General features: G+C 39.4%; 1 protein-coding gene across 50 annotated transcripts in view; it reads left to right on the top strand.

The window, feature by feature from the left end:
* The window catches only part of ARPP21 (cAMP regulated phosphoprotein 21), a 153,097-nt gene that overhangs the window by 20,113 nt on the left and 106,887 nt on the right, over nt 1-26,097 (top strand). For 18 of the 50 annotated variants that reach the window (XM_070238961.1, XM_023620754.2, XM_014731802.3 and 15 more), the window contains exons 2-3: nt 23,842-24,015; nt 25,819-25,985. In XM_070238961.1, coding sequence (XP_070095062.1) covers nt 25,857-25,985 — 129 coding nt within the window. In that variant the 5' untranslated portion in view covers nt 23,842-24,015; nt 25,819-25,856. Of the gene's footprint in view, nt 1-22,109; nt 22,406-23,610; nt 23,757-23,841; nt 24,016-25,818; nt 25,986-26,097 lie in introns of those variants that run through there. The other 32 variants (XM_070238979.1, XM_070238964.1, XM_070238954.1 and 29 more) reach the window with 5 other exon arrangements.

Genomic DNA, 26,097 nt, shown 5'->3' with positions numbered 1-26,097 from the left:
TGGTCTGAGGAGTCTGCTTTTTCAACTACCTTGGGTGAGCAGAGAAGAATTTGGCTGAGGAATGTAGAGAAGATCCCCTCTCCTCACTCTTTCTCTGATTCAACTTGTGGAACAGACAGGGGAGAACAAGAGTCCAATCCAAATCTTAGAAACAGAGAGGCTTCCCTTAGGTTCAGTGCTCACCAGCTCCCTCTTTTGTTGGACTCTGGTGATGTTCCCGCAGAAATTCTTTTCCTCAGAGATAGTCAACTCAGTCTGAAAAGATAGCTGTTGATTGAGGTTGCATCACCTTAGGGTCGGCTCCATTTCTCAAAGAAATCTCCAGCTTGACTCCAACATGGTGGTCAAGATGAGACGTCAGGAACCTTAGAAACTGTCCTTCCCCCAGATGGGGTAACATTCCGGCATGGACCAGAGGTCATGCATCCACTTTACAGTAACAGGGCTTCTGTAGCTCATTTACTCCCCAGTTGTTTTGTTTTGTTTTTTTTGAGGAAGATTAGCCCTGAGCTAACTACTGCCAGTCCTCCTCTTTTTTGCTGAGGAAGCCTGGCCCTGAGCTAACATCCATGCCCATCTTCCTCTACTTTCTATGTGGGACGCCTACCACAGCATGGCATGCCAAGCAGTGCCATGTCCGCACCCAGAATCCCAACCAGCGAACCCCTGGCCGCAGAGAAGCGGGATGTGCGAACTTAACCGCGGCACCACTGGGCCGGCCTCTACTCCCCAGTTTAAAGATTACTACAGTATCAAGTATCAAGTATGCTTTTTTTGTATTTTAGTGGGACATCCAAGGCAACTTTACTGAGGAAAAATAATTGCATGTTTTTGGCTAGCGATAGTGGAGATGATACTCTATTAAGATAAAAGATGTAGTTACTATGTGGTTTAGTATCTTTCTTGAATAAGTACCCATGATCATAATGTATGGGTGACTGAAAAGTGAATGCATACCAAATGCATAGATTGAATGATGCTATGGGAGGCAGTGGACAGAGCATGTGATTTGAGACCAACACTTGAATAATACAAGTGTCATTTCACCTTGGGCAAGGACCTGTCCTTTCTGAACCTCAGGTTTCTTTCCTTCCTTCCTCCCTTTCCTTCTTTTTTTAATATGTGTGAATGAGATTAATGGTGGTGAGGATTAAAAACACGATGTGTAAAGTGTTCTTTGTGGCATTTGGCATGTAATATGATATATGAAAACATGGTAGCTATTATTTTATTTATTTATTTATTTTGTCTGTGAGGCAGATTGGCCCTGAGCTAACATCTGTTGCCAATTTTCCCCTTTTTGCTTGAGGAAGATTGTAGCTGAGCTGGCATCTCTGCCAACCTTCCTCTATTTTGTATGTGAGACCCTGCCCCAGCAGGGCTTGATGAGCAGTGTGTAGTTCCATGCCCGAGATCCAAACCCCCAAACCCCAGGCCACCAAAGTGGAGTGCGTGAACTTAACCACTACACCACTGGGCTGGCCTCTATTATTTTTTTATAGTATGTATTAACTATACTGTGTTTAAGTTGAATTAAATACGAACAATGATGGTAGTTTGTGGTTATCATTATCAGGATACTAATTTTGTGATTTACTTAAAAAACTGATGTGGCATATCAATTTCCTTTGGCTTCAAAGGATGCTTTCAACGTTCTTCTCCTGGTGACATATCAGTAAATTTTGTGAGAAAATAAAGTAATTTAAATATGCATTTAATTCCAGCATAACTTAGAGGTAAATATATCTCTATAAAATGAAACACTTGATGTTTTAAGTAGCTGCCTTTTAGACAGGTTCTTTCTGAACTGACCCCTCTCTGGCCCCCAGCCTCTGGTGTGTATGGCTGGACTTGTGCTGGGCTGAATTTCAAGAGTGAGTGTACAAATGTTCCACAGTTTGCGTGGTGAAAGATGGAGTGCAGGCCAATCTTCTGCAGCTGGGAAGAGCAATTAGCAGCTTCATGAATTAGGGTCTTGTTTACACTGTTGTCCAAGATAATCATTTGTTTGTTTTAACTAAGATGCTCTATCTTCATCAGAGGCATCAATCCTCATATTTAAATGATAAGGTCTTTGAATCTCACAAATAATGTTTGGATTTCACAGCAGGAACCCTGTCACAGCCCGTATTTTCTCTCACTGACTTTGGTAATCAAGACATCAGTTACATATATATTTCAAATTATTCTTCAAACAGATATGAAAACATTATGTGATCTATTCTAGCAACTTTTCTGACACAGACCTGTTTTTAAAAATGCCTTTTATATGAAGTCCCACCACACATACATATATGCACACACACACACGTGGCAAACACGTCCACACACATATGTGAAATAAAACTTTACAAAATAAGTCATAGCCTTACCAAGGGTAATGTACTCTAATTCTTACCTACTCCATTCTAGTCCATTTCATTCCACTCCATTTACTCCACTCCAGTCTATGTTCTGTTTATTTCATTTTAAAATTCAAGTTACAACCAACATGATTTACCAACAGGCCACAACCTAAAGTTTGAAAAACAGTGATCTACATATAAACTTACTTGTGATTCTATCTTCTCTCCCAGTATTTGTAGAAAGGAGTGCATCTGGCATTACTGTGTCTTTTTGATCTTCAGCTATGTGTGATCTTAATACAATGACTAAAATATACAACTGTACTGTGTAAATGCCAGTTAGTACCCCTTGAAGACAATAATAACATCTAGTGACTCAGTAACTACTTATTGATGAGTCAGATAAATTATTTTGGAAATCATGGGTGTGAGGCATTGTTAAACTACATCCAGCTTTCCCAGAAGATGGACTTCTTGAATCAGGTAGTCAGTGTATTCCTAGATCTGAGTTATGCTGTTCATATAGGCTCAGCAGGCAAGGTCAGCTTTTTTTTAAGGCATAAGCATTAAGAACGTGTTTTAAAATATGATACTGTTAATATAATAGCAAACATTTAGTATTTTAAACAACTGGAAAATTAATATACATTTTCTAGTTAAGATGCTTAGTAAATAATCACAGAAGATATTTATCTTTTTAGAAACATTTATTAACTTCCCTTTAAGCTCCTATACCTTGGGGGTTCCTGGAGGCCCAAAGATAAGCAAGGCATAGGCCCCGTCCTTGAGGACCTCACAACCTGACTCTCAGACAACTTCAGGGCCCTGGGATAAGTGCTGAAATGGAGATGTACGCCCTGAGGGAGGTGAGTGTGAGCACAGAGGAAGAATAGACTGTGGGGAGTGGGGAGAGGGCCAGGGATTTGATAGGGAAGAGGTCACTTCTGAATCTCCTTTTGTTGGTTAATATATAGGTTTAAACCAGCGATCCCCCCCCTCACTGCTTTAATATATATATTATAAAATGAGTTTTTACAATATATATTGTAAAATGAGTTTCTCCAATGAGGAAGCCTTTGGAGAATGGAGATGGCTAGGGTGTGGCCCCCACTGGTGGAAGGTCTTCCTGCTTTCTACTAAAAGCACCATACCCTTCAGGAGTAGCTCAATCCAGAAACACGTGGGATAACAATGAGGCCTGGATGCATAAAGATTCATGTAAGTTCTTGTAATAAAAACATCAGAGAGCTGTTTTGTGACAAGTGTCACAGGTGTGCATTGCACCATCTGCTGGCATAGGGAGAGCATGAGACACATTGCCAAGGGCCAGATCAATGTTCTAGCCCTGACAAGCTTTCCTGGCATCCTTCTCAGGGATTCTCAGGTTATGGCACTTGACTCTCCTTTTCGACAGGGTTCGATGCAAGAAGTGGTTTAGTAAATAATCTGAGATATCGCTTCTAAGTTGCTGAAGATTTTCTTTTTAATGTTTACATTTAAATTGTTCTTTACACTTCCTCTAGGGGGACACAGGGAGCTGATCTAATCACACACTGAACCATGTGCAAGATGACATCTATGAATGGTGGGCCCAGCCACCAGGGGACCACTTGCTCTCCTACATCTGTTTGTTCTTGGCTTCAGTTTCTGACTCTGGTCTGATCCTTCTCGATGTGAGCAGTCAAACTCTGCCTCCAACCCCTCCGCCTGCAAGCATACCCTAAGTGTACATCTCCACCTGAACCTTGCTCCTTTGCCCCTTGCCATTGGCTATAACCAGTGCCCTCCTTTCTGATCTGTGCAGTCCCATCCCTGGAGAAAGGTCTGGAAAGTGAGAGCCATACTTGGGCTCTGAGGGAGGATGAGAGAGCGGTTGCTCCCAACCCTTCAGGGTATGTAACAACAGGTTAAGATAATGAGAAACTTCCTTCTTAAAGTTATCTTCTTGATGAATAATTTTCCAGCTCAAATGGAGAATTATTAACTATTGACTGAGGACTTTGAGTAAATGTTTCCTTTCTTTCTTGTAGGATACCCCTCTCTTCATCTTATTGAATGAGAAGGAGTTTTCTTTGAATCGTGAATTAACCTTATCTAACACTTCCTTGAAAATTAGTGAACTACCCAATAAGAATTCATTTAGTATTCATTGTTTCACAAACTTGGTAAAAAACAGAGAAGAGAAGTCCTTGCAACGCTAAGTTGAGTAACTCCTCATTTTTAGTAGATTGCAAATTTCTTGAAGTCAGATGCTGGACTGCATCAGTCTTTGTACCTCACACAATTCCCTGCAGAATGCCTTGCACCTAGTAGGAGCTGAGTAAATAATTGTTTATCGACTCCACTGAAATTAACAGGCCTGATTACACACATGAGCACACACTCATGGATTGTCTGGACAATTAAAGCCAGGTCCTCCAAGAGGCCAAATGTTTTACTTTGACCAATTTAGATACACATCTTCTCAGCCTTGTAAAACATCAAATACTGAATCAGATTTAACGTTCTCTTATCGATTCATTGTCATAGTATGAAAATCAGTTATTGAGCTGTGCTCATGAGAATAATGATTCATGCTGTTAAACTTCATTCATGCTGTTAAACAAGGTGAGGCCTGTCCAGAAAGAGAAGTGATGAATGATGGGACATAAACAGCGAAAGCGAAAGTGACTCTGTGAGTCCTTCTTGGTAAAGTTCATAGAGTACTGCTCAGCATATAGGAACACAATCGAAGTGTTAGTTGCTATTATAGTTGTTTAGGTTGTTAGGTTGCTCCTCTATTAGGATCTTTGAAGTCCAAGGCACATCACTGCATGGAGTAGCACAGAGAAATCAGAAGACTTGTAAATTTCTTTTGGCCAGCTAGAAGATTTCAAAAATCAACAGTATTCAATTCTAATTGACCTTATTATGTCCTGTTTGTTCCCCAAAAGAGTACTTTAAGTAGAAAATAATAATAAATATTTCCTGGGGAGAAAGGGAGGCATTATTCTTGCCTTTTAACTTACATAAGCTTGGGCAAGTTTCTTAACCCCACTGAGCCTCAGTTATCTAATCTGTATAATGGAAACAGTGACAGCTAACTCATAGTGATTGTGAGAGAGTAAATGAGATGATTTGTATAAGCTGCTTAGCATTTTATAGAAATTAACTAATATCTTACCATGATACCTTTAACGTCTGCTGTGTATCAGGCATGGTGTTCACTGCTGGTGGTTTTGAAATTACATTTGGGGTTGTAATTTTCAGAGGTACCTGCAGGTAGACATACTTTCAGTTTGAGATTAGAGGATTATGTCACCTATTAGAGGCCGCTGTGAAGTTGAGGTAAAAAACAGCATCAGATTTCATGTATAGGTGAGAATTCACAACTTTGGAGAGAGTCAAAGATACTTTTTTAAGTGACCAGAATTATATATGTGGTGATATGAAAACTAGTAACCCAGAAGCATGCATTTGCATACAAGTACATATTGTATGTACAAGTTTTAATATCTTTTTAAATATTGCAAGGTTTGGGTGAGGAATGAGGTGTCGGGGTTAGAGGAGGTGACTTAGAGGAGCTAAGGAGTGTTTTAAGCCAACCAGTGATTCTTCACCTGGGTTTTATTACCACCAAAATGCAACTGCAACCTTCCGAACGGATGCTGCAAGTCGGGTTCCAGGAAGCTGACCCTGGAGTTCAGTGTACGGGATGTTTACTGTTCTTGGAACCAACACCATGGGGAGGGAGGGAGGGGAGCAGGAGTGGGCAGAGGGAGAAGGTAAACCACAGCTCAGGCCAAAGCATGAGAACAGCCTTGGTCAGCTCCATGGGGTGCTCTGCAGCTGGAATGGCCTTCAGACTGTCTTACTAGGGTTGAGATGGCCAAGCCTTTTACTCCCACTTCAATCAGTTGTTGAATGTGGACTACCCTAGGAATGAGGATGGCTTTGGGTGACTCAGCTCTCTGCAGCTGAAATGATCCCTCAAGAGGTACCAAGTCCTTCTAGAAGGGGGATCTGTGTCTACTACTGAGATTGACCAGAAAGGTAAAAAATTAACACCATGATACCCTAACGCAAGTGTATCTCAAATCCTATCCCACTGTTGGATAAAAATTGTCTTGCCTCACTCCTGGGGAGAAAAGCTTTACTTGATGTGGGTCGGTTTTTTCAAAGAAGCTGCAGTCTCGAAGAGGTTTTCAAACCTCTCTCAGTCTCCCTGGAAATAATAGTCCATCATCAACAAATCAGAGTCTCTCCCATCTGGACTGAAGCCCAGTTTTGGTGCATAGTATTTGTATCTGAAGATGATTTAATCCCAGAGAAAATGTTATACATTAAACTTTTTATTATGGAAATTTTCAAAACATGCACAAAATACAGATAACTGAGTAACAAACCCCCAGGTACGCATCACGGCGTGTCAATATTTTGCCCTTCTCATTCCGGAGGAAGTTTTAATAGCATAAAGCATCGCCTCCTGTGTTGATCTGAGACAGATCCGGACGGATGTGTCCTCAGAGTAGGGTGAGATTTCGCAATGTTTGAAGTCATGAATGTCTCTTAATAGCACTGACGTGAGTGCTGTTGAAGCTATCAGAGCCGTGCTTCTGGGAAGCAGTGTGCCTACCCCCACGGACCTTCAGAGCAGTGCCGAGCCATCCACTCACATTTCCACTGTCCTGGCTCTGGAGTTTGGCTGTGGGAATTGTATTTGAACCTGGAATGTGTGTCGATGCTTGAGGCTGTCTCAATATTCCGTGGCACCCAATAAGGCCATGCTGTGGGTCAGGCCAAGAAAGGTGCAGGACAGTTCACGTGTTTGCTTCATTTTCGTAATTATATTGTGCTGAGGGGCCTCCTGGAAATTGGTGGACGTGGAAGTGACCTGCCAGCCTCCTGTGCTCTCAGCAATATTTCAGCCCAACATAAAACCCAAATCAAAATTTCTGTTTAGGAAAGGAATATCTTAGGGAAATTCTACAGAGAGTTTCAAAAGCAATGTTGGGGATCTTATTAGAACGCTGTGACGTGAATATCCAAACCATTTCTGATTCCTTTGCAAGTTGAGGTCACCAGGTAGGTCTGCCTAAGCATTCAGGATCATGTCCCAACCCCGTTAGGCCCTGCCTTTGCCAGGATCTGTCCTGAGAAGAACAGCCCTGGCATGCCAAGGAGTGAATCAGCAGTCCACTTTGCTCCTGCGAATCGAGCAGAAATTTGTTGGTTGTTTGGCCCCAGAGCAGGTGGCGGTGGGGGTTGTGGCGGTTGCATTTCCTCTTTGAGGTGGGGGCTCAGCTGTTTCCTTGGTCACCCGCCCCTAGTAAGTGCTTGGAGGAGGCAGGAGGCCAAGAATACAGCTGAGACTTGAGCTGCAGCCAACTTCCAGCAGCTGCTACTCTGTTCTCTGAGCTGGAACCAACTCCAGGCTGCAATGTGGCCTGATCTGGCATTTGGGGAGGGGCCTGAGAGGAGTGTCACTTGTACATTCTGAGTGACTTAACCCACCTGCCATGTGTGTGTGTGTATGTGGCCTAATTTAAGTGACACTTCTCCGACATTCAAATTACATGAGCAATTTTAGTGAAAAAATTCAGTGAAAAAGGCAAAAGACTTATAGTCTTTTGGGGTCAACGGATTTGCAGATCTTAAAGGAATTATTTTGAAAGATAAAGCAGAGAGTACCATCCTAACTCAGAATGTGTGTCTTTGATATGAGCATATTTTGGTTTATATTCTTGTCTCTCTACAATATGGACAAAAGCATCTTGGAAAGGATGCTGGACTAGCAGCAAGAAGAACCTAGTTGTGTGGCCTTTACAAAGATAGATATGTGATTTTGGACATTGTCGTTGCCCTTGGCCTAAGTTTTTTGTTTATTTGTTTGTTCATTTAATAAGCTAACTGAAGAAAAGAAATCTCGCATATCAGATTATGGGAGCTTAAGTTTTGGGGATGTAAAGAAGTTGAAGTAAGGGGAAAGTTCTGGGCAAATGCTATACATGGGCCCCCTAAAAGGATGTACAGAATCAAAGCATGTACTTAGATAACACGCACATGCAGATCTATGTATCTATTTCTACATAGCAATAGTTGAGAGGTCTTTTCAAACGGCCTAATATAGAGTTGTTTTATGTAATGTAAATGTATCATTTGGCGAGAAGAGATCTTATCAAATATTCAGGATTTAGTTATTTTCTTTATTGGAGATACATGAAAAAAATTCTCTGGGTGAACGTCACATGAGTTCTCGAAACTATCCCCCTATGTAAAAGCAATATTGTTGATAAAGAGCCACTTAATGAACTCTACCCAATTTTTTAAACAATTAATTCAACTTCCGCCACAAGACTGGGTACCCCTTGAGAGGGGGCTGTATTCTCGTCATTTTGCACCCCCTGTCCTAGTAAGATGTTTATCAAGGGCATGTCGAACAAATGAAAGCTATTCAATTTTTCCTGTTATGGTTTTGAAAGGAAAAATGATGATTCTGTGTGTTATTGTGATTTAAAAAACATCCAGATCATTGCACATAGTGTAACAGCTCAACTGATCTTTGCCTGTCTTCTCAGAACCTTGGCTCCAACCTTGCCCCTCAGAGAACAGTGGCGGCAGGCGGGAGCTGTTTAAAAGTGAAAATTTATATGGGGCCTGCTCAGTAAAAGGGACTAGTAGATAGTACATATGGAGAACACTGTCAGTGATTACAGATGTCACTCATGTGCCCTTCCCTGGATCCAAACCTATGAAGCAGAAGGGAATCACATTTCTTTTAAGGAAGTTATAGGGTCTCCCTGAAACCTATTAATTTCCCCTAAAACTTTTCGGTTGATTCCTTACAGAAGGAAGTAAGCTTAGAACAGAATATTCAAGGCAGTGGCTCTATATAAAACTATTCTTGAATTTTTAAGAAATTTTAGCCCAGTCTGACTTTTAATTGTTCTTGACTTTGCTTTTAATGCATTTAAGTTGTTTTGATTTTGATGTTTATTCCAAGCACAACATATATTTTATGATAATTTAAATGTTTATATAAGTAGTCTTGAGATTCTTTTGGTGTCATTAAAATAGTTTTTAAAATTTTATTAAATAATTTGGTTTCTGTGTAGGGTGTTTTTCTTTTGTTTTATCTTCGACATTTATTTAAAACATGCCTGTTCACATACTTTATTCCTTTTATTGCACATTTGATTAGACGTACTTATTCTTTACTTTTGGTTTTATTAACAATTCTTTGCATTGTCTGTACTTTCATGTTTTCTGATTAAATAGGTAATTACATTGCAAGCACAAACATGCTTCACAGTGCAATTAACCCTGCAAATAGCTGATTTGAATTCATTCATTATTTTTTCACCCTTCTCAATCCGTATGTTTACTTCTTCTGATTATAAAAGTAAAACAGGTTCATGTGAGGAAATTTACAAAGACTGGCGTAAGCCTACACCCTCAAATATCCCATGTGGTTCCACCCTACGTGTCACCCCTGACAACACTTTGGTGTGGCCTTTTTATTTATTGTCTGGCATGTGGTGACTGGTTTACTCACTCATTTCAAAGTGTTGTGGTTAAATTTGAAGTCCTGGGACCCGTCAGAATTGGAACTCTGGCCCCATCCTTTCCTAGAGTGAAATCTTGGTCATGATACCTAATGGCTCTGTGACTCAGTTTCCTCCGCTCTAACAAGGGGCATTTAAGGGTTAATCCTTTTGTCCTGTATTTTTCAATCAAATAATGTCAGGCAGAGCATGAGTATCCAATAGATGTATTGAAATTGTTTTAAATTGGCTCTGTTTACATTAGCATTTACATTTATTTTTATGTAAAATCTCAAATTGTATCATAGTAAAAGTAGTTTTATTTACCAATGTGATTTATGGAAGTGGTAATGATAATGGGGAAATAATTGCTAATTTGGCAGTGAGACCTCAGTGGTTTTGCGTTATAACTGGTCACCGTAATCTCGTGGCTTGTTAAATTTATGTGTTAATTCATTACATCAGTGCTTCATCAAACCACTGCTGAACGCCAGGTGTTTTAGTACAATAAAAATAAGCAGGGGCCGGCCCAGTGGCACAGCGGTTAAGCGCACGCACTCCGCTTCTGCGGCCCGAGGTTCGCTAGTTCGGATCCCCGGTGTGGACATAGCACCGCTTGGCAAGCCATGCTGTGGTAGGCATCCCACGTATAAAGTAGAGGAAGATTGGTATGGTTGTTAGGTCAGGGCCAGTCTTCCTCAGCAAAAAGAGGAGGATTGGCTGCGGAAGTTAGCTCAGGACTAATCTTCCTAAAAAAAAATAACTAACTAAGCAGAGTCCCTGTTTTTAAAGAACTTACGTGAGAGAGAGAAACTTACAGATTCTTCCCAAAGAAGCAACAGACTTTTTTGTAATGTCTGTTGGAAGCTAGGCTCCATCTATAGCTCAGCTTACTTCTTAATGCACTTTGGAGAGGTGCTGGATGCAAAGAAGAGAAGAAAGCAATGTAAGAGTCTTTGTAGTTAATTAAAGGAAAATGTAATATAGTCTGAAATGGCAAATTATAATGCACAGAAACTTAATTTATTATGAAATTTTGAATGGTATTCATACAGCAGCACTCCAAAATAATGCACTCTGGAAGCTGGCAACAGAGCAGGCATTTTGACAGCTGATACATTCTTGAATAGACACTGATTTTTAAAAAGCAGACTTTCATATGCTGGGATTATAGCAATTGCATACCAGTAATGAAGACTGGAGCATCCCTGTATCATCTCTGACTTTGTTTTTATCCATTTGGGGGAGGAGTAGTCCTAAATATAGAAGTGATCATTTTTTAGGGAGTATATCTTTACTAAAAGAAGAAAAATTTGGAGCCTAAAAACCTATTTTGGGAAAAGCTGTACATATTACTTTTAATAAATATTGTATTTATTGCATCCTTCATATATATCCCAGATGTATGTATGGGTGCATAGGTGTGTCTATGTACAAATGTGTATCTACAGCGAGGTTATATTCAACTGGCTAGGGAGTACGCTCTACAGAGGCCATGGTAAATATAGTATCATTAGCTTATTATTGTCAGTCGGAAAACAAACTTTTGCTCTAGTGCTTATTTCAAGAAAAGACTGAAATTATCTTTCAAAATTCACCAAGAGACATTTCCCAAAAATTCAGTTGTAATGCTTTAAGGAGAAAAGAAAAACAATGAACAGAATAAACTTACTCCGAGTTTGCATATATAACCTTTGAATAAATAAAATATGTGAAAATACTGCCTCATAATGCCTTTGAAGAGAAAGCTTCCTAACTTTTCTATCCAGTTTTTAATAATGTTGCCAGGACGCAAAATCTGCAAGAACGCCCAGGCCACTCCGCCAGCTTGTGCCTAGGGAAAGCCAGTTGATAGGGCAGCTTTTGCTTATAACCATAGCATTTTTTTAAATGAAAATCTTTCAGAATTGGCTGACTGATTCATGCATAAGGATACAGCAGGCCGGGAGTATTTAGACAGGCAGCGTTTTTCAGTTTTGCCGTCATCTTAAGTTTGGCATCTTGGTGAGCCCAGTGAATCGCCACTGGAGGGAATAGCCAGGGTTTTCTGTTCCTGGGTTACTGTCCTTTCGCTCCTGCTGGAGTCTCTGAAGTTTAGAAAAATTGTGGTCTGACTTGGAATTGGCATCTGTGGGCATGCCCAAGCCCGCCATAGGAACGGTCAGGCCACAGAGTTTCCAGCAGGCAGCCAGCACTGCCAGAATTGAAAACAACCTGACAGGTGACAAGGATAGTTTTGGACCACAGAAGATTTCAAAGACCTGGGATTGTACAAATTATGTACACGTGTGCTCTCTCTCTTTTTCCGTCTATCTATATATATAGATCTTAACTTTTAATATTTATATCAGGATACTAACAATATCTTGTGAAGCTAAAAGTAATCATTCATGTTAACATGCTTAGAATTGTGTGGTACTTACAGATTCAAATTATCTTTCTTGTCATCATGTGCATGACTTTTGGAAGGCTACATGATCCCATCGCATTCTTTGCTTTCTTTATAATTTCTTTCTTTTCCGCACAAAAATGTGTAATTGTTTAAAGTGCAGAACACATTTTCCTATATATCATAATTTAATAAATGTAGGGAAAAGTTATTTCTAACATACTATTTATCTATCATGATGAACAATCTTGTCTCTGCTTAGATGCTAGTAATAATAGGTGATTGACATTTTTTGTCTTCCTAGTTTTAAATTTATTAATGATAATTAAATTTTGTTGCAAACTTCATCACGAATCCCTCTAAATATTCCAGGTTTCACTTTCACATATGTATTAATTGTGCATGTTTTCCTTGGACCATTGGGCCTGCCTTCCTCCCTCCCTTCTTCCCTCCCACCCTCCCCCTCGTCCTTCATTTCTTCTTCCCTCCCTTCATCCCTTCCTAGACTATCATTATGCGCAAAGAAAAGCTATGATTTTTTCCCCTGTATAATTTTTCCCGATGTTTAGGCCTTGGACCTTTTATTAAGGAGACCATATCCAACCAAAATTTCCACTTCTGAACATGCCTTGCTATATATTATGAATGCAACTACTAACTTTTCCTTTCTTATCTATGTTTAAAATCTTTAAGGTATCATAAATAAGCCAGCTGCTCAAAACCTAAGTATTGCATATTATATAAGATTCACAGATAGTTCATTTCCGTGATATGTCAAATCATAGATTTGACTCTTCCCTAGATAATTTCAGCCTGGCCATTTCCATCTGTGGCCTGAATGTACACTCTTGCAAACTTTTAACAATTGCATTCACCTATGTTTCCATTCTCTGGTGCAACACTAGATTTCCAGAGCCCTTTCCAGGCATCAGGGTGTCCTACTTTGTTGCAGGAATGCTATATTCCATTTGATTTTTAAGGGAAAGGTTGCACGTTAAAGACATCCAAGTGGATGTGTTTGCCTCGTGTCTTTCTTCCTGAATTGTCAGTTTGCACTGGCTCCAACAGCAGTTTTCTTTCTTGAAGTCTCTGACAAGCGAGTGAGCTTCGAGACTATTTTGCTCTAATCACCACACACATGTACAAAGCTAGTAGCCCCTTCCAGGCCCTTAGCTTAGGCATTATAGAATCTACGAATAAAACAACCCCAAATCTTAACTTCACCGTCAGGAATCCCCAGGGAATTCTTGCTCACAAATTAACCCTATTCTTTCAGCAGTCATGGGACCACTCAGCCCTGGAACCACACATCACAGCTCCCAACACCTAAGCCCAGACTGGCCATGTGTTTCCTACATTTCATCAGTAGTTTCAGTTTTTTCATATAGAATGGTTGGAGAACCTGCTTTTTCCCTTTCTTTAGCAACAGGTAACTGTAGCAGGCTCTGATAACTCACAGAGCTTACACTAGCTTATATTTTTATAAGATTATCAAAATATATCGGATATTTGAAATATAGAGAATTACCAAAAGAAGACACCCATTTTCCCTGACCCAAGTTTCCCAGGATTGAAGGGTCTTCTTGGAAAGTTTGAACGGGGAGCACCCACGTAGGAGAGTCCATCAGAGCAGAATGCTTGTAGCCTTGAACTCAACTAAATCTTCAACTGTACCTTGAAGTGAGGATTTTTTTTTTTAAAGAGCTTTACATAGAGTCAGGCTTAGAACAGGGAGTGGGGGGTAGACATCATTGTGCTTGGCCAGGCTTTTGAGGTCGAGAGTGGTCATGGGATTGCAATTCTGACATTGAATGGTGGCAGGCAGGCCCCTGTCTTTCAAATGACCAACCACATGCTCCCTTTAAGTTACTTTCCAAGTAAGGCATCTGGGATCCAATCAGCATTGCCACAGACGGCCCCAGAGCTGGAGGGCTGCCCAATGCAAACAGGCACACACCATTCATATGTCTTCAGTAGGAAATTCCCTTCCAGCCAAGCTCTGGACACTACAAAAACACAGATTCTCCTCCACCAATATGTTGCAAGGTTCCTGAAATTGTTTCCCTCCCAGGAACATATCCGTTTCTCCTTTCAACAAACTGGTTCCTGCTATGTGTTAAGCAATATCAACAGTCTGAGATACGCTGGCCCAAGGGCCCTCTCTCCAGGGAATTTAAAGTCTTGTCTAGTTCAATTCTTGCAGTGCATTCACACACATCCTGTCGTGGTTTTGTTGCTGTTTACCCTCCTGCATCCACTATTTGAATAGACTTTATGGAGGTTTAATTGTGCTGAGGAAAAATTCCAACACAATGCTGCTACCCATTCGAACACCACCACCAAAAAACATGCCAGTGTCAAATGAATTCATTTATCCTACATTTCAAGTGCATCTTCTTACAGAAAGCCTGAGGACAGTAGGAATTATTTCTTGAACACCTAGGTTCTCCTCTAGCAAATATGTTGATCTCAGCACAGTGGCTTTTTCATTTTCATGATTGCATGTGCAGGGGTGTAGATGTGTTATTTTGTGTCGCACTTTATTAGGCAATGTAGAGAAAGAGGAAAAGCCAAACAAGGGAGAAAATGCTCCCACATTCACGAAGTGGAAGAGTAGGCACATATGATGAAGGTATATTGTCCTCCACTTTGTGGTACGAACCCATTGCGCCTGAGGTGGGTGGAACTTCCTCCTGAAGGCGGAGATGACACTTAGGTGAGACCTGACAGAGTGAACACTCGGAAGAAACTTCTTGTCATACTGAAAGGAGTAGAGCTTGAGAGGAATGAGAGACACTATTCCTAGATAAATGTTTAGCCTGGAAATGTGAGCATAGCCTACATATCTGGCCTGTTTAATTATGATAAATAATGCATTTGATTGCTGCCATTACTTTCTTGGGAAAACTCAGAAACTACCAACACCTGCGGGTGCATCTTCAGTTCAGGAGTTCAGTACTCTCCTTTTGCCTCTAGCGAAAAATGCCTTTCCCAGTGTCCATTTTCTGTTCATTATATCTGCTAGTTCCCGTAAGATTGCTTTCAAAATTTGCCTTTGAGAACAGAAGACTTTGAGAAAGTCTTAAGTCTAAGGTGAGCAGTAATGTATATTGTTTGCACTATATGCTTTAGTCCTCTGGATTGCTTTGCTCTTAAATTTCTTTGACTGTTGAATTCTCTAATTAGATTGGTAGCTCCTTTTGGGCAAGCACCATCTCTTCCTTGTCTCTAGTATCCTGTCCAGAAAGTGACAAAATACAGTAGGTACTCAATAGGTCAGCTTTGGCTCTCTCTTGGAATGGATAGGCCCAGTATCACAGAGCTCAGCCAGACTAAAAGCTTCTTGAGATCTACACATCCAGAAGCATGTCATGGTTTTACCCTTTTACCTTCTAGGGGCTGTGGGATGTTTTCCCTTGATCCTTGGTACACTGGTGACTAGGTCTCTGAGTGATTAGATGCCTTCCTTTTAGGTGGAGGAAGGAGAAACACAGTAAAGTCACCCAGCCATCACTGATTTGATCCAGTTAGAGCTTGGAGCCTCCTTTCATTCACTGAGGCAACAGATCCTACTATATGTCAGGCACTGTTCTCAGCACTGGGTTAGCACAGAGGAACACTCAACAGGCAAAAGTCTCCTCCATCATTGTGTAGCTTATAAAATAGTGCAGGGAAAAGGCTTTTTACTATTAGGTTCAATTTTTGAGCCTTGTGAAAGAATGACTCCCTTGCATTGCTGAGACCTGGTGATCCAGTGACTGAAGGAGCCAACAGTCAGCTGACTTAACACTAGAGAGATGGGACAAGCAGGCAACTTGCCACCTTCCCCCTTGTGTGCTAGCAATGAATGGTACAGTTGATAAAGTATAATAACCTATGGAAAACACTCAGTCCAAAATTACCCGTGTCATAGTAAATACTCAATAAAAATATTTATTGATGTGGCTGCTGTATCACGCAGAAAGAACTTGCTACCAATATGTTAACACAATTGTAGCCCAGAGCTACCCTACATAACCAGCGACTACCTTTGTTTGTGCCTCTTGAAATTCCACGTGCTACACTTGGGATGGCAGCATACATCCATTTCTGCTAAATCTCTCTCTCCTGCCTCTCTCCCTCCCTTTTGGGACTAGAAGAACATTCCTCCTACCATTGTAGACTCTTAAGACCCACATTTTGCCTTTTTATTTTGGGGAAGCACCCTTCCATTCCTTTGCTCCCCTGAAAAATCTTTTCATTCTTCTGCTGTTTGGGTGAGAGGGGGGCAGAACTGAGGTCAAGGGTGGAAAATTTAAACTTTCATGTTGATTAGGTTTAGTAATGATGTTAGCTAATAAGAATTCTGGCAACATCAAGGTGTGAAATATGCAGATTCTAGGGCACCAAATACCGCACATCGACATATGGGAAAACAAAGACATTATAGCAATGGAACCCTCTTATTTTCCCTAATATACATATGGAAAAAGTGTGAATTTTATCACCATTTCAAAAATCTGACAGGATAATAATTTATCAATTTATCTTTGCTTTTATTCATTTTACCTAAATGTCTCCTCTTTTCTTCTGTTCTGCAAGAAAGGTTTTAATGACTCAAACATTTAGCTCCCACTCTAGCACCTCTAACTGCATCACATTTGTTAAGTTTCATAGTTTTTGAAATGACAGATGCTTCTTTCACTTCTTGTAGAAATTAAGGAGAAAAGAGCTCATGTCAGATATGCCAAAAAAATTAATATTTCTCCCCTCCCTTTTTTTTTTTGAAGTACCTTTTCTCTTCATGATGAATTTTTATCATTTTGAATCCTTTAAGCCAGGGTTGAAAATATGCATTTTGTGATAAATCCTTGTTCCATTACAAGGCGTCTCCAATATAAATAACTGAAAATAAATAATGGATTATCTTCTCAGCCGCCAGATCCTCCAAAAAGAGGACATTTTAAAATATGGCATTGAACTGAATTTAGAATACAAATTTTCCAGTGTCTGAAAGATTGGTAATACTCGAGCAAAAGCATCACTTCAGTTGATCATCCCACATCCCTGAAATAATGTTTCTTGTCATAGGAGATCATAGTACAGTGATATTGAGAGAAATATTTAGGATAAATGTGTAACTAGATGGGATTCCTGTAAGATCCAACGTTTTAGGAATATTTTTGTTTTAGCAAAGTTGTATCATTATCAGAAAGCTCCCAGCAGTGTTGTTTAAGTTCCTGGACAATTTATTTTAGTTACACTTGGCATGACAAGGCTACTCCCCAAGTCTGAGATCCTGGCTTTTTGCTTGACCATTAGGGAGACACTTGTTTCTAAATGGTGCATGTGTTCTGGCACCAGTATAGATTCTAATTAAATTGTTCCACATTAAAAAATTATAATACCTTCCTGCAAACCCTGGACACACTTTATCTGGGAATCATGCAGGCGTGTGATTTCCCGTATAGTCTCTGGAAAGATGTTCACTATGAGTTCCAGAAGTGGAAGGAGGAAATTGGGCAGATAGCTAGGAGATAAATTTAGGTCATTCTGATAGCCATGACTTATGGGCTTTCAGGATTTTCAAAGAGAAAGACTGAGTGTAATGTCTAGAAACCCGAATGCGTCCATGTGATGTTAGGGATAAAATCAGGGAAGAAACACACATAGCATCACCAGACGATGTGTTTGTGAAGTTTCTGAGCCATATTTGCTGGTTCATGTGAGAGGAATTAATTGCTTAAATTAGGTGCCTGGTCTAAATTTCTAATAGAGCCATCACCAGAGGAACACGGGGTATTAAAAAGAGATCTGATCCTCAGTCAAAAGAACAATGTTTTTGACCTAGCTCTGTCGCTGTATGATTGCGGATCTTGTGCAAGTCACTGGATTTAATGTCAGCCAGACTACCTGATTTTAAGGTTCTTTGCGGTGCTGTGTTGTTCTCAGAGTACTTGTACAATTTTTTTTTTTGTTAAAGTTTGCGCCTGGCAGGAGGTTGATGACCCTACTCTGTGTAAGGATAAATCATGCCTAGATTCTTAACAGAATGAGGTAGGAAATATAAGGTGGTGATTAGCCTGCGTGAGTTATGAAAGTTGAGACTATTGAAAAATCCCAGGCCTAGCCCCAGTGGTCATACAATCAAACCAAAACCAGCGTCAATGCTTTCTCGAGTCTTAGATTATTTTCTAACATGGCAGCGGTGCTTTTGGCCCTATTCTCTGTGGCATTGATTTTGTTCAGAAAATTCTCCTTATCTGCAATAAAAAAAAAAATACGCAAAAAATTGAGCCAGTGATGTGACAAAGCTACTGATTATCTGCTCCGTTACACCCAGTTCCCTCATCCTGATTACTGACAGCCTGATGTTTGTATTGCACTAAGATCGTGCCCAGAGTGAGCTTTGGGCAAAAAAATCGATAGAGTTGTCTTTTTCAGTTAGAAATGGTGTCTGTTCCCTTTTGTGGATGACAATACAGTGGCCAAGCATGCATTGACTCTGGTAGAGGAGCAGGGGAAGCTTCTCTGAACACTGCACCCTATCCTTTTTATTCTTGCAATGTCCAAATTGGATGGTTAAATAGCAACTTACCTTGCCAAAGACAAGACTGCTAACATGGTGATGAGGATGATGATGGTCCCATTTATTGGATACATGTGTGAGTCAAGTACAAACCAGGGCAGGTTACATCCACGGGACTTGTCTTCACAAGTATATGTTATCAATATATCAGAAGAAATTTTGCAAAGTAGACTGTCAGTTCCTCCTCCTGCATTATCATTTTCTGCCTTAGATCTGGTTGTATGTATAATGATTTGTTTACTTTTAATTTATATCATATTCAGGAAGCAAAAAGTTTTTTAGTTTCTTTTTTATTGTGATAAAATACACATAATACAATTTGTATCATTTTAGCCATTCCTAAGTGTAATTCAGTGGCATTAAATACATTCACAATATTTTGTAACCATCACCACATCTATACCCACAATTTTTTCATTATCTCCGACAAAAACTCGGTACAAATTACACAATGTCTTTTATTCCTTGCCTCTAGCCCCTGGTAACTTCTATTGTACTTTGTCTCTATGAATTTGCCTATTCTGGGTACCTCATGTAAGTGGAATTGTACAAGATTTGTTCTTCTGTGTCTGACTTATTTTACTAAGCATAATGTTTTCAAAGTCCATCCATGTTGTAGCATGTATCAGAATTCCATTCCTTTTTAACGCTGAATAATATTCCATCGTTATGTCTGTACTACATTTTGTTCATCCGTTTATCTGTTGATGGACACTTGGGTTGTTTTCCTTTTTTGGCCATTATGAATAATGCCACCATAAGCATTAACGTGCAAATATATGTTCAAGTCCTTGCTTTCAATTCTTTTGGATATATATCTAGGAGTTGAATTACTGGGTCATATGGTGGTCCTAGGTTTAAAAAAGTAGCCCTGTTTTTTTTTTTTTTCCCTCCTTCTAACTTTTGGAGCAACATCAAGCAAAGCCAGTTCCTCTTTCTCTGAATATGCTGTAAGCATTTGAAAATAGCTATTTTGTCCTCCCTAAATCTTCTCTTGTCTAAGTTAAAAATGCTCAGTGATGCAACGTTTTTTTTTTTTAGAACCCAAATGTAAGATCATTTCCTGCTACCCTTCACTTTATTACTTTCATCAATTAGTTCACTCTAGGGGGTATCCAAATATGTATTCCAGGATGTAGTGCATTTGACACTTCTCCCAAGTTTATGTCTTCTTGCCTTTGACATACACTGAGAAAACATTTAAGAATTATAAAAACAGAAGCCACTTTTATTTTCCAGTTCATGAATAATTAAAAGGAGGAGGATAAAGATAAAATTATTTAATCTATCTTTAAAATTTCTCATGTGGACCAACTAGAAGTACTTAACTTTTTTAATATGTATTTTTAGAAAAAAGATTTTTTTGAGATTGTGTTAGTTGACCTGGGTATCATGTCATAATGTAGAACATCCTTGCACATAGTAGAGGTTCCATAAAGACTTGCTATAAGAATGGAGAATTGAAACATTTGCTTTTCTCCTTTGGATGTTTTTTATTGAGATCAGACCTCTCAGTTTTTAATGGCACTCGTGATTATTGTGTTGTTGTTCTTATGTCCAAACTTTTGACATCAGTTATTTCCATTACTAGAATTCTGCTAAATGTTGATCTAGATTATGTTTTTGTCCAGGTTACTATAATAGTTAAAGAAGAAAAAGTGATATTCCACATATGAGCTACTATATGTTCACAAACTGCCTAGCTCTTAAAGCTCAAATAAGAATATTCATGTAAAATATTTCTATCCCCTAAAACCCTAGTATGAAAGTTCCTTTTCTGAAATATCACACTGAGTTCTTCCTCCAAAGCAGTTGTCTGGTAATTTTGGCATTTGCATAGGTGGCTCAAGAGTCTTACAGAATGCTTATACGTTGGGTTGACCAAAAAGAGTTTATTAGCGAGTAGAGCTCCTGGTTGAGTGTTTGGGAAATTAAACTTGAAAATTTCTTATTGATTTTTTTTGTCACCTGGGGAAAATTTTAAACTTGCTGAACATATTAGTCTGTATACTCCATTCATACCATGGTTGCTTTCATTTCTGAAAGGATTACATTCCAATTACCTTTTATTTTTCCTCTTTAAACTTAATCTTAAATGTTCAAAATATGTTTTAAACTTTAACATAATAACTGTTTTGAGAATAGGATGGGTCTTGGGTCTAGAAAGTGTTGCAGCAAATTGACAAATCACTAACATCACCACAATTTGCTGGTGGCTTACATTTGCAGGACTGTGACCAGCTGAGAAAAAAAGGAACGGTGCATATGGGAGAAATAGTTCAGTTGTTCAAATGAGTCAATTTTGATTGCATTATTTCATCATAAAGTACCTATGCTGATTTAGGATGAAATTAATCATCCTCCGTTAATTTTTAGTAAAAAGATTGTGAGGAAAGTGACTAATAAAGTGACCCTCCCAGCTTGCTAATGGAATTCAACTTTAATTTCCCATTTTAGATATCCCTTGAGAAACAAGTCACTACTGAAATTTGAATGAAATCCTGATCTCTCTTTTTCCTCATGACAGCCCAATGATTAATATACGTAACACACCACACATACATACTTAAGACACACCTATTTTGTTGGTGGTGATGAAAGACAGAATATTTACTATTTTCTATTGTGCCTTTCTCCTCTCTCCCTCTCTTTCTCATCTCCACAATCCCACAATTACTACCATTTTCAACTCTAAAGTAAGCTAAAGAAATAAGAAATAGCATAAATGTAATGTGAAATGGTAATTATTCTACTTATTGTAAATAGCTGACAGCACCGTTGATCAATTTCCTATAGCTTGTCTTGTAAGTGATTGCATTTCCTGAATATTACCCCCTAAATTGTGGTTAAAATATTGTTTCCATTGAGAGAACTACAGTGACTTTTATTTTGTGCTTTTGTATAGAATCTCCTCTTTCTCTCTCGACCCCTCCAACGATAACAATTGAAACTTGGCAGAATATCTATTAGCCACATGTTGGATGAAAGATATTTGTTAAAAATAGTTTTGCGTCTTTGTGAAATAGGAGAAATTGGAACAGATTAAGATTAAATGGAGGGGAAGAGTCAGGTTAGCTTGGTGAACAGAAAGCTAGAGTAGGGTTGGTTTCCTGGCACCGCTTTCTTAGCAAAGAGAACAATTTTAATCAGTTACAAAAATATTTGTGATCCATATGTTCCTCTCTGCTCATTCCCATATGCCCATATTCTCTTTTATCTTGGTAGATGATGACTTTATGATTCAGGCATGCAAGAATAATACCTCGCTGACTTTAGAGCTCAGTGCTATTTCAAAATGTGTCCTGGTAATTACGCATATACATATATCCAGGCTCTCTGAGTTGGTTGCGTGAATACCAGTTTTTTCTTTCACTTTCTTCATGGAAAGAATTATATCTTGCATCCACCTACTGGGGCTGGGATAATGCATCTAAGGCTTAGATTTGAAAACTGCATTGCCATTCACCCGCTGGATTAAACGCCACGGTACAAATATGAGGATCAGGACAAGGAGATTGCGGTGATCACTGACAACTTCATTTTCTTTGGGAAAAGGAAAACAGAATCCAAAAAGCATTTGGTAATTCCATCAATCCCTGGTGCCTATTCTAAGGCATATTAGATAGTGACTGGGTACTTAAATAGATCTAATTTTAAGACATGTTGACTTCTATTTAATATCGAGTGTTAGTGATAGTAGTCATGGTGATACTGATCAAAACTGAAAAATTAAAATCACTGTTGGTTAGCAATCCATTTTTGTCCTAAATGCATGTTTGCTTGTCTCTCAATAGCTGTATAATTTCTAACAACAAAAGAAACATATTTTAAAGCCAGATTATCTATTTTAAGAAAATGTGAAGAAAGCTAGAAATTATCGATGGTATAAGTGATCGCATTTTCAACAGTTGTTTTCCTCTTGCACAACAAATGGTATTGTAACCCAATATGTTGTTAATATAGCCCCAGTAAAATCCGGTGAGGAACCAGCTGCGCTCATTTAAACTTGGGAGGGGTGCACCGAGGAGGAGGCACAAGGGGGTTCTAAACTTCAGACTAAATAACTGAGATGCATTTGTGTTTTCAAAGACGGGTATATGATGGAAGAGGTGGGCACCAGAGTAGAGTTGCGGTGAAAGGAGGGAGATACAGCTTGGTTTTGGCAACTGTTATTAGGAATCCGTCTCTCTGTTTGCATTCAAGCTGTCTTTGCCGCTGCTCCTGTAGGAGTTGTGAGAAAAAGAAAGAGCACGTTATAGCATGGATTGTTTTCAACAGGCTCAAAGTTTGCAAATCTGTTGAATCTCTCTGACAGCGTTTCTTTGCCGTCAAACAGAATGCCCAGCTGGCGGTGGCAATCCTGATGGAGAAGGAGGGGTATAGATAGACTGTGCTCCCCTTGCAATAAGACTATTAGGAATTCTTCTTCCCAAACTGCTATTGGAGATGCAAGAGCTCTCTCAGCCAAGCCATTGCGAAAGTTTTCTTTTTTCTTTTCTTTTTCTTTGCTTTTATAGATCATACTTCATTAAATCAAAATCTGTAAATATGCTTCGTTAGGATTACTTTCATAAAGGAAGGAGTCACAGAAACAGTATTAAAGTATATTAATATTAATCTATAATTAAGACAAAGGTTTTGGTTAAAAAGGGATGCAAGATTTTTGCTCATAGGTGATCTTGATTCTCATTGAGGCAAACACACAAGCTTGTGTTTTTTTAACATAAAGTGCGAGATTTCACTAAAAAAGGTTAAAATTGAAGTGAGTAATCTTCGGTGCATAATGCAATTGTTAATTTTAGCTCCTTGCGTGGGTGCCGTTCTGACTTGAACAGCCGGCTGTAGCCTTCATTAGAGAAGAAGCAGGCAGCTTGAGACAGGTGGAGCTGGATCAAGCTGTGAACGTGATTTGCTGGAAGCTGGTCATTAGTGTTAGAAACCCAGTCTTATTTATTTCGTCCTTCACCCTACCATGATTATTGCAATTATTATTATTGACTTTTCATCTTTTTTCAGGTTGACGATGTGTCAAACTGTGTAAGGGAATCGCATGGAGATGGGCGTTCTGAACTGTTAATGGGGACATGGGACTCCAGTTGTCTCTGATCACTTGTGTGGATTTTCCTGGTGCAGAACGACAGAAGCCGCTAGTAAGTTGCCAAGACCTACAGCAGGGATTCTGCGTGAAAGGTAAAGGTCTTGTTGTCTGGCTGTCATCTCATCTGTATTTTTTATTACTGTAGAAATGTGCTGGTTTGCATAGAACAATTCATTAAGGATAACCAAAACAGACAGGATCTCTATCAGAGACTCAATTGGCTTATAGTTTGTAAAATTAGTGCTCAACTTATTCATTCCATTTTAAATCTGGTCACGATCTGTTTTTTATTGAAATGCTCTGGAAAGAGATGGCAACAGAAGTCCCGTCTCCTCCCCCTACCCAATACATTGAGAAACAAGCTGTTTGCCATTGGGAAACAGAACTTTCTATTTTCTTAACTACACACATACCCAGTGCCACTGAAATATGAGAAATCTGTCAGAACACACTGGATGGAATATCCTAAAACCTACCGAAACCTAAAAGCATTGCTCAGTAGTCACTCACAGACTCAAACCAACATCCTAAAGGAAAACTTTTCCTTCTACATTCCCACAATCCTCTGCCACTTGAGCCTGTACTTTTTAAAGATATCATTAGATACCATCTGTTCTGTCATGGTAGATCTTAGCAAATTTGTAACAGAAATTGCTGTGTTTTAGAGTTTTGTCATGCTTCCTATATCCAGTTGGAAATAAAGTTACTGAATTAGTAAATGGTAATTAAACACTCCCAAAGAAATATATCAAAACATTGATTTGTCCAATCAGAATTACCATTGTAATGGCTGGGAACGGGGCAGCCATTGCTTGGGAATTTTTGTGAAAGAACTGACTTTCTAGGATACATCTTTCTCTCTCTCTCTCTTTTTTCCCTTCCTTCTTCCCATCTTTCTTTCTTTCTTTCTCTTACTTCCTTCCTTCATCCCTTCTCTCCTTTCTTCTTTCTTTCCTTCCTTCCTTCCTGTCTCTCTTTCTTTTTTATTCCCCCACATTTAAAAACAAAACTGAGGAGGAAGTACGTGTTAAATTATTCATGAGCCTCATATGACAGCACATCAGAAGAAGTGTCAGGGGTTTTATGGAAGTAGGGAGGAAAAGAAATAATAACAGGCTTTAACTTTGAAAAGCCATTTCCAGTGTCTGTGTAGCAGTCTATTGTGAGTCTGGAGGAGCGGAGTTCAGTTGCGATAGCTTCATTAGAACTGCCTGCCAGAGCCTTCCTTCTGTGGGATCTGTGCAGCACCAGCAACTGACAGGAGATTGGGAGAGGGCTTATGGTTTTAATAATGTAGCTGTCACTTTGAAGCCTGAAAACGATGGCTCTGAAATGTTTCTTGCCAAATTTACATCCTATATTTATATTGAATTATTACCTCCTAAATGGATTTTTGCCCCTTGTAGAGTGTACTGTATTCCTTACACCTAAGAAAGTATGTCTATAGTTGAAACCTGCAAATAAATTTTGAGTCACCTTAGAGGTGCTGCAGAACACCAATACCACTTCTTGACTCAGAAGTTGAGGGTCATCTGTTCAAGAGTTGGAAAAATACTCTTTTTCTTTCCTTCTACTTCGTGGTGGGACATAAGGACTGGTAGATGTGTGGGAGTTATGTGTCTCCATTTAAGATTTGTTGATCCATTGTGATGGCAAGGTGTATTTACAACTGTGTGTGTGTGTGTGTGTGTGTGTGTGTGGAGGAGGGGTGAACAGGGCAACCGAATCTGCCTCTTGTGTTTGCCTTGGGTACTTGATTTGATCTTGTTTTATTCTCCTTTTGTATAAGTTTGGCAGGAATGCTTGAGTTGCTCATTTGATATGAAATAGCTCAAGAATAATAGTAAATTCTTCACCCTGCACTGACTTTATTTTCTGACATCTTGACCTTGTAGGGCATCAAACCTCGTTATTTTAATTTGCATCTGGGAGAATGTCTGAGCAAGGAGACCTGAGTCAGGCGATGGTGGAGGGAGGCGGGCCAGAGCAGGAGATGGCCACTCCGGAGAACGGCATCGTTAAGTCGGAAAGTCTGGATGAAGAGGAGAAGCTGGAACTGCAGGTAAGCCTGGAAAACCCTGCTTCTCACGCTGCTGTGTGTGCTTCCTTTCTTTCATTTTTAGAATACTTTGAAAGTGTGTCTCCTTTTTTTTTTTTGAAGAGTTTGATTAGTA

Source organism: Equus caballus, chromosome 16, assembly GCF_041296265.1.
Source record: "Equus caballus isolate H_3958 breed thoroughbred chromosome 16, TB-T2T, whole genome shotgun sequence".
Taxonomy (NCBI): Eukaryota; Metazoa; Chordata; class Mammalia; order Perissodactyla; family Equidae; genus Equus; species Equus caballus.
The sequence above is the reverse complement of the archived record's forward strand: the minus strand, read 5'-3'. Positions and strand labels throughout refer to the sequence as shown.